The following is an 11977-nucleotide window of genomic DNA, read 5'->3' on the forward strand; positions in this document are numbered from 1 at the left end:
ACATTGGTTGGGGCTGTGCTGACCCCTCCTGGTGGCTGGTGGCATTGCAATGCCCCCCCAAGTTCTTTTTCCCCTTTGCTGAGTCTCTCTAGTGGGATCCCTTCCCTTGACCACCCTACAGCCACTGATCCAGGGCAGCCACCCTCTCCACACTGGGAGAATGCAGCAGCCTCCCCTGCTATGCTGCTTGCCTCCCCCTGCCTTTTCTAGTAAACTCCAATCCATGCATCAGTTCTCATCACTCTTCTGCTTTGAACCTTCAGTGGCTCCCCAGTGCCTGTAGCAGGGGTTTTTAGACTTTATTTTGTAGTCCCAGAGCCTTTTTATCACATAAAAGCAAATGTAAAAACCTCAATCTACAAAACAAACGCAAGTGGAGTTCCCTGGCTGAGACAACGGTGGGGGTCCTGGAGTCCCCCTCTTCAGTCCCCACTTCATGCCCCCAGCTTCGAGACTCCCACAGGAGCCCCAGCGCTCTGAGAAGTACAGCTTAAAAACCACTGACTGTTCAATAAAGTTTAGCACAGCGTTCAGGGCCCCCACTCATTAAGGTGACTCTTCCAGCCTCTTCTGCCTGCTGGCCCGTCCCACAGGCTCCCCCAGACACCCTGGCCAGGCCAGGCATGTGACCACTTGCAAATCTTTATCCTTCTCTTAGGTTCCCTTTGGCATGTGCTTTTCTCTTCCACCTGCCCAATCCCAGAGTCTAGCGTCTGGTGACACTTCTGTGACACTTTCCCTGATCCCCAGCCAGAGGGAACTGCTCCCCATTCTGGGCTCCCTCAGCTCCTTTCCACACAGAACACATGGACTGTTGTATTGCCCCTGGTTGTGTTGGGCCCGTGACCCTCACTGGATTGTGAGCTCCTTGAGGACAGGGGCACCCACTTTTTCATCTTGGGGAATCAGAGCCCACATGGCACTGGGTGCGCTGTTGAGGCCTTTGTGCAGCCCCGGCCCATGTCTATTGGGGTGGGGGGAAAGGCAGGGAGGTAGGTGGGGAGGAGGCAGAGGGTCTGATGGAGGAGTAGAATGCAACAGGCAGCATTCGCAGTGGATTGAAGCTGTGCTTTCAGTTCAGCACATGCTACTGAGCCCCTGCCATGCCAGCCCCTGGGTCAGCACTGGAGAAGATGCCCTGTCCCTTCCTCATGGGGCAGCAAGGAAAGGGGATGCTTTGCAGATGAAGACAGATCCTCCTGGGGAGGCAATGAGTGGCACATATGCAGTTAGACAGGGACAGACTGGGCCCAGAAGCCAGCTGTCCTGATTCCAGCAGTCACCAGGACCCTTGACCCAGGGCCTGGTCTCCACAGGGAGGGCAAAGCCCTGATGACTTTATTGGTGGGGGGGGATGGTTTCCAGGGCAGTGAAGGGATTCGAGGCCCATCAGGCATGCCTGGTTCCCCTGGGCCACCGGGACCTCCTGGGATTCAGGTGAGTGTGTGCCCTTTTAGCGTGGCAGGTGTGTGGGGTGTGTGCACATGTGTGTGGTGCACGTGTGTGGTGCACGTGTGTGTGTGCTGGGATGGGAGTCAGGGGAGGGGTGGAGAGAACTGAGGGGCTGGGCCAGGTCTCCCACCTCCTAGGGCTCCCGCACCAGCATGCAGAAATGCCTCTTTCCTGTTTCCAGGGCCCCGCCGGTCTGGATGGTCTGGATGGGAAGGACGGCAAGCCTGGCTTGAGGGTGAGATGATGGGCCGGGAGGGCAAGCATCCCTTCCCCTCCTTTTTGCCAAGGGAGCCAAAGTCAAGGTAACCTTGATGGAAAGAACCAACGTATCCCTGTCTTTGTCAGGAGGCACCCATGCCCTCCCTTGGTCTGTCTTTCTCTGCACTCCAGCTCCCCGATGGCATCACAGCCCCTTGGCTTCCCAGTTCTCCTAGTGGCCTTAAGCAGGTTAAGCGAGCTAGGTCTTACCAAAGGCAGATGGTGAAGGCACTATGTATGCAGAAACTCAGACAGCCGAGGAAACCAGGCTGGGCTTCAGGAAGAATCAGGGTGTGGACATGGAAGGACTTGAGCAAGCCCTGGCTCCTTGGGTTTTGCTGGGGAATCTGAAAGGGCTGGGGCCATGGGACAGGGTAGAATATCAAAGTCAGCCCCCTTATATATCCCAAAGAAGGAAAGCTAAGTCCCAGAGAGGGGCTGGAAGTCACTGAGGATCCACAGCCAGTCAGAGGCTGAGCCAGGTTTGGATTCTTCCCTCCATCCTGGGATAGCTGAGGAGGGCTTGAGAGAGGGAAGAACAGTGGTATGAGTTGGATACAAGCTGAGCAAAATTCTTGTCTCAATCCTCCTCGTCTCTTTTCCTAGGGGGACCCTGGTCCTGCTGGCCCCCCTGGACTCATGGGACCACCGGTAAGTTGAGCTGGAGGAAGGAGTTGGAAGCTGCGAAGTTGCAGCTTCTGTCTGGGTGGCTGCAACAGCTCAAATCCAGATCTTCCATGGACCGTGTTATGACTTTGGATTGGTTTGAATGGTTTGAACTGAGGAAGGAGGAGTGGGAAGAGGCCCCAGCTGACATGAGGGACAGGAGAACTCCCTGCCTTTTCTTTCAGGGCTTCAAGGGGAAAACAGGACATCCTGGCCTCCCAGGACCTAAGGTAAGGGCTGGTGACCTCTGCCAAGCAGGTTGTGTCTGCTTTCCTGAAGGCCTGCCCCCAGGCGGACATGGCAGCCTATCCTGGGCAGAGAGGCCATCCCAGCATCAGAGCCTCTGGGGCCACCGGTGCCTGGCAGCAGACTGGGTCAGGGTTTCTCTGTCTACCAGCTGGAGGGCATCAGAGGGCCTCTGGCCAAAGCTGGGGCAGGTGGCAGGGCCCCTCTGATGTGAGGTTGACTTGGGGTAGGGACGTCAAGTGAAGGTCTGGTGAGCTCCAGCTGTTCTTCTCTCTTCTAGGGTGACTGTGGCAAACCAGGTCCCCCTGGCAGCACTGGCCGGCCTGGCGCAGAGGTGAGGACCAGGGATCCACACGGCTGCCTTCAGTTTGCCTTTGGACTCTGAGGAGTCTGGGATGTAGCTGCTTCTTCCTGCTCACTGGCAAATTGGCTGCTTTCCGTCCTCAGCCTTCTGGGAGGGGTGTCACCCAACACTGCACGTCTTGAACTTTCTCTCTCCTCTTAAGGATTGTAACTGGTTCTGCTCCCTGGAGGTTGCTGGGTCGCCAACCTAAAAAGGCAGGGCCTGGCCTGCTCAGGCTGAGGGTCCGCCTTCTCTACCTAACTCTCTGGGAGACTTGGGTCTGGAGGCTGGGAATTGGCCCGGCTCCTTTGGCCATTGGCATTACCACCTATTCTGCCTAGCCCCCTCCCACCCGACAGCCACATGGTGCAAGCCAGTCAGTTTCAGTGTCATTTTTTCCTTTTTCTGGCTCCTGCAGGGTGAACCTGGTGCCATGGGACCCCAGGGAAGACCTGGTCCCCCCGGCCACGTTGTGAGTTGAACCACTTTTGTCTCTGTCTCCATAAGAATTAGCATTTTGGCGGGGTGGGTGGTGGCGCGTAGGCTGTCATGACCTGAGAGAACTTGCCATAGGGGCTGCCCCAGCCACGGGAGCTAGACGGGGCACTGGGGCCACTCTTTCTGTGGTTTCCAGGCTTTTTGTTATTTTCTTATTTTCTGGGCACTTTCAAGTTCACTTATCAGATGAAGGTCATTCAGTCAACAAATAATCGTGGAGCCCCTGCGCCATGCCAGGCTCGGGGGACTTGCTGATGAGCTGGATTGGGGCTGGGGAGACAGAGTGACAGAAACAGAGGAACCAGGGGTGACTTCTGCATTTGGCTTGGGCAACTGGGTAAATAGGTGGTGTGTTTCCCAAGATGAGGTGACTTGGAGAGGACATTTATCAAGCAATAATGAATTTCCTGTCTACTTGACTCATCACTAACATAGACGACTGCCAGGCAGTGCCTTTGATCAGTGTGACGGCACTGAGCTGATGGGACTCCAGAGAAAAGCGAAGATACTGGCATTTTGTTGCAGCCCTGTTGTGGCTGGCTGCATAATAATTTCCAGGAGGCTCTTGGAAATGTTAAAAATAGTTCACGACCAAAAAAAAAAAAAGAACTCTCAGGCCCCCATCACTATTTTTATGCATCTCAAGGGGTCCAGAGGCCCTGGATTGGGAACGCCATATTGAGCCTGGTTCCCCCTCACATTGCAGATGACAGGGGGAGGCGCGCTCAGAAGCGTGGCCCCGTTGGAGACTCAGTGGGGCTGGGGCCAAGGGGGTGCAGGGTTCTGCCTCTCACTTCTGTCCGTCTGGCCCCGTCGTCTTGCAGTGTGGCAGTCTCCATGCTGGACACTTCCACCCCAGGAGACTGGAGATGAATAGAACACAGGCTATGGCCTCTGGAATGTGCCACCTGGGCGTGTGAAGGGAAGCGCTCTGAGAGAGACCCAAGTGCCCGGGGGGTTCAGAGAAGTTGTCACTCTGACCAGGGAGGTGACCTTTTACACTGCAGAGGCATGGATGTAAGCATCAGAGCTAGAGGAGGGCATTTTAGATGCCACCCTAGTGCAGCAGCCGGGTCTGTCTGGGTATTGGAGTCCTGTGCACCCCAGTGTTGGCCAGCGAGCATTGGCTCCTTGTCACTGTGGATGGCGGGGTCAGTGCCAAGCCCTGCCCCTCCCCCCCTGCTACACAGACCCCCAGCTCCTGGTCTTCCCTTCTCCATAGACCAGCAGGAAGTGGGCTGCCTTTAGGGAAGCAGGGGTCTCAGTAGCCACCTAGGCCATGGAGTAACTCCCCCAGGCCTTTCTCCTCTGCACTTGGCCTCTGGCCATGGCTTTCAGATCATCTCCCTCAGCACAGCCCCAGATGCTCCACCAGCCTGCATTGGAGGGAGGGTCCTGTGTGCCCAGGACCCCCAGGCCTCAGCTCTGGGCGCAAATCTTGTCAGAAGCTCAAGTGCAAGACCAGAGCGAAGGAAGGTTTCCAGAGGAAATGGAGGCGCTGCAGTTTAGAGCTGGCTCCTGCTGTCAGGCCCTGTGCCTCCAGGGTTCTTACTGTTAGAACCTGTTTCTATCCCACTGACTCATCTCTCTTTAGGGGCCACCAGGGCCTCCAGGCCAGCCAGGACCCGCTGGGATCTCTGCAGTGGTGAGTAGCACACTCCGCTCCTTCCTCCCTCCCAGGAGTTTTGCCCTGCTTGGCTGTGGCGCCATTCAGAGCAAGTGTGGGAATGCAGAACACTTTGTCTCATCCCCTACTTCCCTGGCGTCAGCCCCTCCGGCCTCCAAAGATCTCGCCTTCCAGGATGTGGTAGAGGGCTTTGGAGAGGGCTGGAGGTCATCTCAGAGTCCTGTTGCAAGTTCAGGCAGTGCCACCTCTCCCTGTAGTCCCTGGCACAGGATGGGGTGTCTGTCTCTGTCTACATGGGGGTCCATTTTGCCTGCTTCCCTCCCCTCTCACTGTCCCCCTTCCTATTCTCTAGGGTCTAAAAGGAGACCGAGGAGCCACCGGAGAAAGGGGCCTTGCAGGCCTCCCAGGCCAGCCCGGCCCCCCTGGACACCCTGGCCCCCCGGTAAGATCCCACATCCCACAGCATAGCCCAGGGGGAAAGAGTCAGTTGGCTTAAGGCCCGTTGAGCACAGCACAATATATCTGGGGTCTCCAAGGAAAGAGAGGCTGTCAGCATGGCAGGATGGCAGCGTGGTGCTCAGGCCTGAGGATCATGCTGAGTTTGGAAGAACAGGCCCTGCAAGGCAGTGCTGTGCCAGGCTGCACATGAGGTCACTGCCTGTGACGGTGCCACAGCATCAACCTTCTGCAGACCCCTCGGCTATGTGTCCCTGTTCTGCCCCTGCCCCTTCCCCGGGGCAGCTTGTCGGTAACCACAGAAAATCTTGCTAAATGTCAGGAAGCAGAAATGCAGTGCTGTTACTGTAACTTCCCGAGGTCCTCGGAAACCAGGACTTGGTCTCAGCTCACGTTTAACACTAAGAGCGCTGATATATCGGTCATCGATGTGTGCCGAATGGTGGACTAAGTGCTTGCTGTGCATTTTGTCTTAATCTGTGCTGCAGCCCCATTTAGTGGATCTGATTGTCCCCGTTTTACAGATGAGGAAACGGGGGCTCTGCAAGGTTTCCTTAGAGGCAGGTTGCTCGGAGTCACATAGCTAGTGAGTGGAAGAGCTCTGACTTGACCCCAGCCTGCCTGACTCCAGAACTTGGTCCTTAGCCACTCTGAAAATCTACCTCTCTTAAAAGTTCCAGACAGGTGAACCCCATCAGGTGCAACTGATTGCCAGGGTCAGGGATGAAAAGTCTCCTGGGAGAGCAGAGGCAGGGACCCAGGTCTCCTGGGACCCATCAGGATGCGTTCCGTCAACACAGACTTTTTCTGGGGGGCAGCAGCAGTGACCGTGCGGCTGGTGGCCTGGGCTGGGGTGTCTGACTCCATCTGCCAGGAGGGCCCAGTCTCACCACACCTATTCGCCCTGATTCGTGCCAAGGACCCTGCCTCCCTTTTTGCAGGCTCAGGAGCCTCCATGGCCCCTGGATGAATCTCCCACTTACCTAGCAATCAGAGTCCTCTTCCCCAGCAGCCATCAGAAGGGGGCTGGCCAAAGGAGGCAGCCTTGCTGGTCTCGGGGAGGGGGCCGGCTCAGGCTGCTCATGTGTTCATTCAGCAAACGTTTAACATAGACTCAGAGCCAGGGAGTGTGTAAGGTGCCAGGATCCAAGCACACAGCAAGGCAGGCACGGTCTGTTCTTCCCTTGTAAAGCTCTTGTAGATGGGGGCTGGGAGCTGTTGAGGCTCTGGGATCAGGCTGGAGTAGGGGGTGGGGGTCTGAGTTTCCATGGCCCAGAGTGTCAGGGGGTGAGGGCTGGAGGATCGTGGCCTCTGAGTGGAACAGGGGGCTGGGCATGCCCTGTGTACACGGCGAGGCATCTGACACCAAACTGGGATGGAGCTCATCACGTCTCCATTGCTGTCTACTCCCCAGGGTGAACCTGGTACGGATGGTGCAGCTGGCAAAGAGGTACGGTTGTACTGGTCTTCTCTGTTTCCTTGGGGATGCTTCTCCCTCCTCACCTTGCCCTGACTCCTCTTCATTTATTCAGTAAACATTCCGTCTATGTACGGACTATCTCTGGACAGATATACAGGAAATTGTTAACCCTTGTTGTCCTGGGGAGAGGAATTAGAGACTTGAGGCCAAGGATGGGAGTGAGATTTGTTTTACCATTTTTTAAAACTCTGTACCTGGTCAAAAAGAAAACAACAACAACAACAATAATAATGATAATAATAAATTCCAAACAAACATCTCCTGGGCACCAGGTCTTTCCAGGCCCCCCAGTATGCCACAGACTGGCCCTCTCATTCTGACTTCTTCTCGACTCTCTTCATCTGTGATGGGGGCCCAACCAACACGCTTCAACAAGGCCATGCTCCAGAAGACATTACTCTCCCTTCCAGCTGTCAGCCCCTCTGCGGGCAGGGAGGCTGCAGTCCTTGCTCACACAGAGCCTGGTTGGACACACTTGGGGGCCTCAGGCTGTGGAAAGGGCCTCTTCACCGCTCCTCCCTCCCCAGGGAGCCTCAGAGATGCTGCCCGGACTTCAGCTCTGACTTTTGCTTTCCTCTAGGGACCCCCTGGAAAGCAGGGACTCTATGGACCTCCTGGTCCCAAGGTGAGTGGGCACTGGCTGGGTTTGAGAGGAGAAGCTCATGAGTGGATGTAGCCCAGCTCCAAGTTATGACTTTAGCCACAGAGAGGAGACACAGGAAGGCCACTGGGCAAGGTAAAAAATTGCAGAACTTGGAGCAGCATAATGTCTGAAAATTTCTCCTATGGGGTCATTACCCGGCCCCCCGGGTAGGTTTTTATTGGTTGTGAGGAAGGAAATCTCCAATTCATTTATACAGTGATTGACTGATTCATTCATTCATTGCTTCCATTTCCCGAGTACCCCCTTGCTCCTACTCACATTCCAGGCTCTTGTCCTGGCCTCAGGTAAACAGAGGTCCCTGAACAATAGGTGCTCACAATAGACCAGTCACACTTACACTAGGGATTGACAAGTTTTCCAGAAGATGATGAGACATAGTGCTGTGGGATGAGAGGGAGGAGCACCTAACCCAGCCTGGGGAGTCGGAGAGGCTATGGAGAGAACGGGAACGGGAGCTTCAGCTCTGGAGGGGTGCACTGGGTAGAGAGAGATGAGGAGAAAGGGATTTCAGGCCAGGAGGACCACAACAACACGGCAGAAGCAGAGAATTATCACCAGTGAGGTCTGGCGGGAGGTGGAGGGTGGGGAGAGGAGGCTGAGGAAGGAAAGATCAGGACCACATCATGAATGGCCTTGCATGCCCAGCCAACGAATGAGTGCTTTATCCTGAGGACATTTGGGAGCCATCAGAATTTCTAAGCTTCTAAGAGTAAAGGGAGTAATGCCAGGAGAACTCTTCTAGAAGGACCACTCTGGGGCAGTGAGGCGGAGTGACCTGTCAGGATGCTGTGGCCACAGTCTAGAGGGAGACACTGGGGGCCTGGTGGGAGGATGGAGAGAAAAGGGCAGATTGGTGAGACATCATGATGTAAATTTGACAGCACTAAGTATCTGTCTTTGTAGGGTGATCCGGGAGCCACAGGACAGAAGGGCCAGGCAGGAGAGAAGGGGAGAGCCGGCATGCCTGGTGGGCCTGGCAAGAGTGGTTCCATGGGGCCTGTTGGGCCACCAGGCCCTGCAGGAGAGAGAGGCCACCCTGGAGCTCCAGGGCCTTCAGGGAGCCCTGGCTTGCCTGGTGTGCCTGGCTCCATGGTAAGGGGGAAGGCTGGCGGCTGTGGGCACTGTCCCATAGAGCAGGCATGTGGGGTGGAGCACAGATCATCTTCCAAGCTCCTGCTGACATTCTGTGGGAAAGAGCATGGCTCCCACAGAGGGCGGCTCTTAACTGTGTGCGGAAGGGTGGGGAAGACAGGACCCTCACCCCAGAAAAATGCACTTAAGCACAAAATGTTTTGTACCATTTCTGGGTGGTTAGGATTTTGGATTAAGGACTTATGGAGGTTGCTGTGAGCCGAGATCGCGCCACTGCACTCCAGTCTGGGTGACAAAGTGAGACTCTCTCTCAAAAAAAAAAAAAAAAAAAAAAAAAAGAATCTGTGGGAGGCTCCTGGGACCTTTGCCTTCCTCCCCATCCTTTATTTCCATAGGGGAAAGTGCCAGGCTTGGAAGTATAATTGAGGCAGGTTTTCTTCTCTTTCTTCAGGGAGACATGGTGAATTATGATGAAATCAAGAGGTTCATCAGACAAGAGATCATTAAAATGTTTGATGGTAACTGGCAGCCAGCTGGGTGGCAGTGGGTGCTGCCTGCCCTTCCTGAGACTTCTCTGCCCTGCTTTGGCCTCCTTTTCCTTAAAGCTCAATGTCCTCCTGCTCTCACCCTCCACACACTCACAGGCCTGGGGTTGACAGGCAGATGTTCAATTATCCTTCAGACCTTCCTTGTCACCTGCTCTGTTCAGAGATAAAATGATTCCCTCCCGCGTTCCCCAAGCCCCTACTTGAGCAAAGGAGACAGACAAGAAAATTGGTATCAAACGAGTCTGCCTGAAGTGAGCTCTAAATACAGGGGCGAGTGGCACTGGAAGATGGCTGGGGTGGTTTATTTGAAGTGTTTTTTCTGTTCATTTGTTCATCCAACATTGATGTGCCAGGGACTGGGGGAAACACAGGCCCTGTCCTGAAGGGGCTGAACGTCTTGCTTGGGAAGCAGACCTTGAATGCCAAGCAAGGGATCCAGGCTTTATTCTGAAGCCGGTGGTGAACTAATGAGGGCTGTTGGAGCAGAGATGCCACAGTCAGATCTGTGCTTTGGAAGGATCTCCATGGGGAGCGATGTGGAGGCCAGGACATGGGACCCCCCTTGGGAGACTGACCGCCATACTCCTTGCCCTGACATCCCTGTGAAGGAAGGCTGCTGTGGACTCCATGCTGCTGACCTATATGCGGCATCTGCAGTCATTCTGAGTCCCCGGGGGACCCTCTGACCTGTCCCTGTCCTTGTCCTTTTTTTTACAGAGAGAATGGCTTACTACACCTCCAGGATGCAGTTCCCCATGGAGATGGCGGCGGCTCCGGGACGACCAGGGCCCCCAGGGAAGGATGGTGCTCCCGGCAGGCCAGGCGCTCCAGGGTCACCTGGGCTCCCTGGTCAGATTGGCAGAGAAGGACGGCAGGGCTTGCCAGGAATGAGAGGTAGCTCTGCCCTAGTTTCCAAGGGACACATGTAGTCCTTTGGGGCAGACCTAAGTATTCCATGAGGTCTGTTGTGAATATGGGATATGTGTGTGTGTGTGTGTGTGTGTGTGTATGTGTGTGTGTTTCAAGTAATCTGACTGGCTGCGTCATTTTTCTGCTCAGGGATAGGACTTGTTTTATTTCTTTTGTTCCAGGACTGCCTGGTACCAAAGGTGAAAAGGGGGACATTGGTGTTGGCATTGCAGGAGAAAACGGTCTTCCCGGCCCCCCAGGTAGGAAAACCACCATTTGAGACCATGAATCCAGAGCAGCAGAGACCCCTTTTCTTTCCGTTTCTTCTATGACACAGCTGTGTCAAAGTCCAAACAACGACAGGCCAGTCAACCACATTTATAGTAATGCCGCTGTGTGCAAGACACTCTGCCAGGGCCTGTGGGGATGTGGGGGCGGAAGACTCAGTGCCTGTTCTTAAGTCTTAAACTGGGCTAGCGTGACGCAGTAGGAAAGACCTGCATGGAGTTGGGGCCGAGGAACTCGAGTTCAAGTTCTACTCAGCACCTCACTGGCTGTACACCTTGAAGAGGCCATTGAAACCCTCTGAAAGTGCTCTCTAAGATGCATGCTTAGCTGTATAGCCTGAAGGAAAATGGCCAAAGCCTGATGACCTGGCTCTGAGACCCAGCATCACAACTTAGCAGAGGTGCAACCTCTCTGAGCCTGTATCCTCATCTACAAAATTAGAAAATAGCTTCTTTCTCAGGAAATTGTGCAGATTCAATGAATAATGCATCAAAAGCACTCAGCCCTGTGCCTGGCACATGGAAGTTCTAAATAAAACTTGCCAGCAGTATTGTTATTGTTGAATCAATGTGAGGATCAGACTAGGTCTTCATGAAAACATGTGGTAACTTGAGAAACAGTCATCAAATGTAAGTTATTATTTGATGCCATTATGGCTTTTTTTCCCCTTATGATCTGGGTCTTCTGATTTTCCCTCTGTGGCCCTTCCCTCCCTAGGTCCTCAAGGTCCTCCAGGCTATGGCAAGATGGGCGCAACAGGACCAATGGGCCAGCAAGGCATCCCTGGCATTCCTGGGCCCCCGGGTCCCATGGGCCAGCCAGGCAAGGCTGGCCACTGTAGTCCCTCTGACTGCTTTGGGGCCATGCCGATGGAGCAGCAGTACCCACCCATGAAAACCATGAAGGGGCCTTTTGGCTGAAATCACCACCTGCCTTTGGATGAAGGACTCCGTTGGGAATAAACGGCCAAAGCTTATAGGACTCTGTGACAGGTTGTGAATGTTTTTGTTGTTGGTGTTATTTTTAATTGCTGTTAATATTTTTTAAATAATAAAGAAACAAAACTATCTGCCCTTTCCCTTCCAGTGGGTTCCTCTGGTGCTGCAGCCAGAGCTCCCTGTTGCCCTCCTTTTCTCATTTAGCCCCAGGATCAAAAAAGAGCATTTTGGGTACAGGGGCACACACCTGTAATCCCAGCTATTCAAGGGGCTGAGATGGGAGGATCGCCTGAGCCCAGGAGTTTGAGACCAGTCTAGGCAACATAATGAGACTCAGTCTTAGGAAAATAAAAAGTAAAAAATAAAGGGTATTTCTCTCCTTGCCTGTGGTCAGCCAGTGGCGCTGTGGGATATTGCTGGATAGGGGCAGCTGATGATCCTTTGCTCCTCGGGATCTTGTGCCCTGTCCTTCATGCCTACGTCTCTTAAGTTAGACAAGGAGCATCATTCAG

General features: G+C 54.3%; 1 protein-coding gene across 12 annotated transcripts in view; it reads left to right on the forward strand.

Annotated features, from left to right (window-relative positions):
• Positions 1–11592, forward strand: part of COL16A1 (collagen type XVI alpha 1 chain) — a 51447-nt gene extending 39855 nt beyond the window's left edge. For all 12 annotated transcript variants that reach the window (XM_074012807.1, XM_015439262.4, XM_045375997.3 and 9 more), the window contains 15 exons: positions 1366–1437; positions 1634–1687; positions 2317–2361; positions 2562–2606; positions 2903–2956; positions 3384–3437; positions 5058–5108; positions 5443–5532; positions 6961–6996; positions 7607–7651; positions 8594–8782; positions 9234–9300; positions 10048–10224; positions 10422–10499; positions 11245–11592. In XM_074012807.1, coding sequence (XP_073868908.1) covers positions 1366–1437; positions 1634–1687; positions 2317–2361; positions 2562–2606; positions 2903–2956; positions 3384–3437; positions 5058–5108; positions 5443–5532; positions 6961–6996; positions 7607–7651; positions 8594–8782; positions 9234–9300; positions 10048–10224; positions 10422–10499; positions 11245–11447 — 1260 coding nt within the window. In that variant the 3' untranslated portion in view covers positions 11448–11592. The remainder of the gene's footprint in view (positions 1–1365; positions 1438–1633; positions 1688–2316; positions 2362–2561; positions 2607–2902; positions 2957–3383; positions 3438–5057; positions 5109–5442; positions 5533–6960; positions 6997–7606; positions 7652–8593; positions 8783–9233; positions 9301–10047; positions 10225–10421; positions 10500–11244) is intronic.
• The last annotated feature ends 385 nt before the right edge of the window (positions 11593–11977 follow it).

This window comes from Macaca fascicularis, chromosome 1, assembly GCF_037993035.2.
Source record: "Macaca fascicularis isolate 582-1 chromosome 1, T2T-MFA8v1.1".
In the NCBI taxonomy this organism is placed as follows: Eukaryota; Metazoa; Chordata; class Mammalia; order Primates; family Cercopithecidae; genus Macaca; species Macaca fascicularis.